The sequence below is a fragment of the Macrobrachium rosenbergii genome, chromosome 1 (genome assembly GCF_040412425.1).
Source record: "Macrobrachium rosenbergii isolate ZJJX-2024 chromosome 1, ASM4041242v1, whole genome shotgun sequence".
NCBI lineage: Eukaryota > Metazoa > Arthropoda > Malacostraca > Decapoda > Palaemonidae > Macrobrachium > Macrobrachium rosenbergii.
Genome location: NC_089741.1, coordinates 31,291,221 through 31,297,282, shown reverse-complemented (window position 1 = coordinate 31,297,282; position 6,062 = coordinate 31,291,221). Strand labels below are relative to the sequence as shown.

General features: G+C 37.6%; 1 protein-coding gene across 1 annotated transcript in view; it reads left to right on the top strand.

Annotated features, from left to right (window-relative positions):
- The window catches only part of LOC136840008 (fap1 adhesin-like), a 27,024-nt gene extending 21,659 nt beyond the window's left edge, over positions 1 to 5,365 (top strand). Inside the window, exons 3-4 of the mRNA XM_067106294.1 lie at positions 4,084 to 4,273; positions 4,434 to 5,365. Coding sequence (XP_066962395.1) covers positions 4,084 to 4,273; positions 4,434 to 5,365 — 1,122 coding nt within the window. The remainder of the gene's footprint in view (positions 1 to 4,083; positions 4,274 to 4,433) is intronic.
- The last annotated feature ends 697 nt before the right edge of the window (positions 5,366 to 6,062 follow it).

Below are 6,062 nucleotides of genomic sequence, written 5' to 3'. Positions count from 1 at the left end.
TTTTTTTTTCTTTCCTATTCGGCTCTTTTTCCTGTCCAGTCAAATCTGGGGGAAAATAACAATATTGTCATGATCGACTTGATCGGTCCATTTAAATTATGATTTAGGCTAAAATAAAATTTTCACTAAGATACATATAAATTTTTTACGAAGGAAAATGCTAACGGTGCATGTATTGCGCGTACGCACAAATCTCAATAAGCCATGTTAATCGCAATCTGATGGATAAGAACCTGTTCCAAAAAACATGAATAAATAAAATGAAGATTTAACACTGATCCAGACAGATCCTGATAAGATATTACGAGGAATGAATGAATCCGCCGGGCCGATTCAAGACTTGCTCGAAGAAGCATATCGGTGAGTCACAAGCACAAATGGAACAAAACAGGAATTACCCTGCCGTCCGTGCCAAGGAAGTATACTTCTTACGCAAGTACGCTTGCACGTCGCACAAGTACACACACACACACAAACGCGCCATATACACACACATATACATACATATACATACATACATACATACATATATATATATATATATATATATATATATATATATATATATATATATATATATATATATATATTGAATATATATATATATATATATATATATATATATATTATATTTATATACATATATATATATATATATATATGTATATATATAATATATATATATATATTATATTTATATACATATATAATTATATAAATAAAAAAATATATGGCGGCAGTTAACTCAAACATTGACTCAGTAATTAAATAACTAGGCTAAAAGTCTGTTGACTAGCAGTTGCACCAAGATGAAGAAGGTCCAAGGCACGGGGGCCAGTGTTCATCCCAAAATCCCATCCTGGAACCACCCCTCAACTAGGAGAAGAAGCGTACAAAAAAATAATAAAATAAAAAAATAATACTAATAATAAAGACGAAATGGTTCCCTCGTATGTCTTGTGGATTGAGAAACCCTCCATTTCTGAGAACATCCATAACTGAACATTTCAAATGGTGTCATCACATCCTTTCTCAGGTGTCACCATCTTTCCTTTTAGTTGAAGCACCGGATACCTGGTGCGTACTTAAACACACAAAGACACACACAGCTCTATAAGCTATATAAAGAGATATATATATATATATATATATATATATATATATATATATATATATATATATATATATATATATATATATATATATTATATATATATGATATATGTAGAATTCCCCTAGTTAAGGAATTTGGCGTGAGAAAAACACGACGATAGTTCCTGTCACATCCATGTCTAAACTTGTGGATCACATGACGTGCCCAATGAAAAATTTCTATAACTAACCAATTCACCATACAGAAAACTCATTACCAGAGCTTCGAACCACTATAAACATAATGAGCCATTCCTACACTTCTGTATTAATGAGCTCTTTTTCATCAACCACATTATCTTCACCCCTCTCCATGAACAAACCATTTCACATCCCTCTGACCTACATTCTCGTAAGATTCCGCAATTTTTAATACCACACTGCCCTATACCTTACATATACTAAACAAAAAAAAGATAATATCGACATCTTATATCTTTCTCTTTGCAACTGCATTTAACTTCACACTTCGCTTCCATACGCGCATGTGCAGTATGCACGTAACCAATATAATCACGCGTCCCTTCTCGTTCAGGAAGGACATTCAGTCGTCCGGCAAGTTTCCTATCCTTTCAGGTCGTTCATGGGAAATCTCTACTAACCTGCATTCGATAATACTCTACGGAACGAGACAAATTCCTGAGATGTATGCTAGTACTGCACCAGCCCTGGTTTTTTTGCCATGCCCCTAGGTTAGGTTAAGTTAGAAAATTAGGTTAAGTTGGGTTAGGTTATACCTCCAGACTAATTTGGGTGTGGGAAACATAATGAGATTATTTTCAAGAAAATTCTATGATTAGTTTTTAAGATATGGAGTCCTGCTTTTTCAAGGAAAGGTTCCGGTACTCGGCTACATCTCGGGAAAATGCGAACGGGAAGGGAAGGGAGGAGGAAGTGAACAGAAGAGAATTTAGGATAAAAATGACGAGACTCGACATAACATTGCGGGTGATGAGGCATGGATACGATTCAGAGACCCGTTTTGGACGAATAAGTGGTTGTTTCCTAAAATCCAACCACACTGTGCTAAGAGACAATTCCTGCTAGGTGACGTGTTTTAATTCTTTGATATATTGGTTAAATTTTTAAAATAAACCAGGACTACCTGTGACATGTGGACACATTTATGAAACATTACACACACACACACAAAAATACAGGAAGGCTTTCCCCCTTCTACAGGGAAACCCGCTGAAAAAAAAAAATTAAAAAAATTGTGAGCATTAACCTGTCATTTCTTACAAAGACAGGTACCTTTATCTCGATGTCTTTGACATCAAAAATATTATACCCAATTTGAAACCAGAAAACCATGAAAGGGGGAGAAATGTCCATGTCAAGCCATCGTCCGGCAGGCTACAATCGGATAATCATTGGCAATTAAAGTGTCAACACTTCTCATATCACCCTGATCACGTGACATGTACACTCTCACTCTCTCCTCTCTCTCTCTCTCTCTAATCTGTAGTGAGGCAATATAGTATAAACCTATTTCAAAATTGCGTTTTACATTTTGCCATTGTATTCCTACAATATACATATACACATATATACATGTACACAGAATGAAAACAGTAATAAATCCTGAAACATTCAGCAGAAGGGGTCGGCCTAAAAAAGATAAAAGGTACAAACTGCAGAGCTTCGTAGTGCCCTAAATGCCCCTAACCATGAGTTCATACAGCGCAGACTCGTTATTTCCCTGACCTTCTTTCCCTCCTGCCACCGAACAGCCAACCACATGTCCTGAGTCATGGAGCAGAGAGGCAGCAAAACTTCGTAAAACCTCCAGTAAAAACTTCGGTAAAAACTCGACTGGTTGGGTATGTTACTCCCTAAAGCTGGTGGCGGCGGGCAGCACATGTCACACGGACTCATGCGCGGTATGAAAGCATCCCGCTTCTATCGTTAATAAATCAACATTTGAAAGCTTTGATGGGCGATTAGAGATGATAATGATGTGTCTGCTGAACTGCGCAGGCTCGAATGGTTCGTATCGCATAAGCAAAATGAAAAAAAATATTGGTCAATATCGAAAACGTAAATTTGCAGGAATAATTTATCAGTCAAAGTGCCAACACTAGCTTACAGTTAAATATAGATATATATATATATATATATATATATATATATATATATATATATATATATATATATTACTATATGTAAGGACCTTAGAGAGGGATGGCTACATAAAATGGTTAACCTTCAGCTGTTAGTTATGACCCAATGCAGTCGACTGCCTACCAGGATCACACCTCAATGCTTAGATCAATAACAAAAAAACTGCTACTTCTTCCAACAACACTAATCATAATCCACATCCAACTGCTACTTTCCACAAAATGAAAAACATAATCACAATTACCATATCAACATTAACCAGAGTCCCTTTGTAGGACGCCTACATATCTCATTAGAAAACAACTATATATGATGTTCAGTAGCTATCTCTTTATCTCTTCCGATCTTATCTGTCATCTGTAACGATTCTCATCTTGTGGATGATACATAGGGAAGTGTCTACTTAAGAGACTAACTCAATCTCTGGTGTCTACAAGAGACTAACTCAATCTGTGAAGGTGTCTGCAGTTTAAGAGACTAACTCAATCTCTAAAGGTGTCTTCTGAAGATTAACTCAGTCTATGAAGGTGTCTACAAAGACACTAACTTGATCCATGAAGGTGTCTCTGAAGAGACTAACTCAATCTATGAAGGTGTCTACAAAGGAGACTAACTCAATCTATAAAGGTGTCACTGAAGGGCTAGTAACTCAATCTATGAAAGTGTCTGCGAAGAGACTAGTAACTCAATCTATGAAGATTGTCTCAGAAGAGACTAGTAACTCAATCCATGAAGGTGTCTTTAAGAGAGACTAGAAACTCAATCTATGAAGATGTCTCATTTAAGAGACTAACTCAATCTCTGAAGGTGTGCACAGAGATTAACTCAGTCTATGAAGGTGTCTACAAAGAGACTAACTTGGTCTATGAAAGGTGTCTGAGAAGATTCAACTACGATCTGCATGAAGGTGTCTATGAAGAGACTAACTCTCAATCTATGAAGGCGTCTACAAAGAGACTAACTCAATCTATGAGAGGTGTCCTACGAAAAGAGGCTAGTAACTCAATCTATGAAGGTGTCTGAAGAGACTAGTAACTCTCAATCTATGAAGGTGTCTGTGAAGAGACTAGTAACTCAATCTGAGGGTGTCTCTGAAGAGACTAGAAACTCAATCTAAGAAGATGTCTGCATTGAAGAGACTAACTCAATCTCTGAAGGTGTCTGCAAAAGTAACTCAGTCTATGAAGGTGTCTACAAAGAGACTAACTTGATCTATGAAGGTGTCTGCGAAGAGACTAACTCAATCTATGAAGGTGTCTATGAAGAGACTAACTCAATCTATGAAGGTGTCTACGAAGAGACTAGTAACTCAATCTATGAAGGTGTCTACGAAGAGACTAGTAACTCAATCTATGAAGGTATCTGCGAAGAGATTAACTCAGTCTATGAAGGTGTCTACAAAGAGACTAACTTGATCTATGAAGGTGTCTACGAAGAGACTAACTCAATCTATGAAGGTGTCTGCGAAGAGACTAACTTGATCTATGAAGGTGTTTACGAAGAGACTAACTTGATCTATGAAGGTGTCTACGAAGAGACTAACTCAATCTATGAAGGTGTCTACGAAGAGACTAACTCAATCTATGAAGGTGTCTACGAAGAGACTAACTCAATCTATGAAGGTGTCTACGAAGAGACTAACTCAATCTATGAAGGTGTCTACAACGAGACTAGTAACTCAATCTATGAAGGTGTCCACAAAGAGACTAGTGACTCAATCTATGAAGGTGTCTGCGAAGAGACTAACTCAATCTGTGAAGGTGTCTATGAAGAGACTAGTAACTCAATCTATGAAGGTGTCTGCGAAGAGACTAACTCAATCTGTGAAGGTGTCTACGAAGAGGCTAGTAACTCAATCTATGAAGGTGTCTGCGAAGAGACTAGTAACTCAATCTATGAAGGTGTCTGTGAAGAGACTAGTAACTCAATCTATGAAGGTGTCTACGAAGAGACTAACTCAATCTATGAAGGTGCCTACAAAGAGACTAACTCAATCTATGAAGGTGTCTACGAAGAGACTAACTCAGTCTCATTAGCAGAACTCAAAGAACATTGCACATGTCTGGATGCGAGTATGCCACTTATTTGATATTCCCACAATCAATACAACCTTACTTTTCAAGTAAGCACCACAAGAGAAGTGACTATAAACAAAAGAAGATCATTATTCTATGACGATGTCCACAAAACAATTCTTATTTTATACACATTACATCAACGTAAATTGCAAGTAGCCTATCCATCTACTAGCGTCACTGGAGGAGACATTCTTAGTACGTTCAAACGGCTGTTATATGACACTATAAAAATTCGCCAAGTCATTCAAAGTCAGTAATGAGGTCTTGTGACACGATGCTGCCACATGCTGCCCAGAGGAAAGCCCACACCAACAGCAGTTAGTAGTCTCTCTCAGTTAGACTGAATTCGAGTACTTCTACGAGTATGTCTGATTCAATGTGCGATATTTTCACTCAGAGCTGAACACCATCAGTATCTTTTATTGAGCTGATGCGAGAAGTCTCATTAGAGCTGAATGGTTTACGTTAAGGAGGTGAATTTCAACTGTCCCCACTCACAGATGAATGCAGCTGCCCTTCTTCCCATCTGAATTCCAACTGTTCCCACTCAGGGCTGTATGCACCTGGTCCTCTTCCAGTTGAATTCCAAATGTTCCCACTCAGGGCTGAATGCAGTTATTCTTCTTCCAGCTGAATTTCAACTGTTCCCACTCGAGGCTGAATGCACCTGCTCTTCTTCCAGCTGAATTCCAACCGTTCCCACTCAGG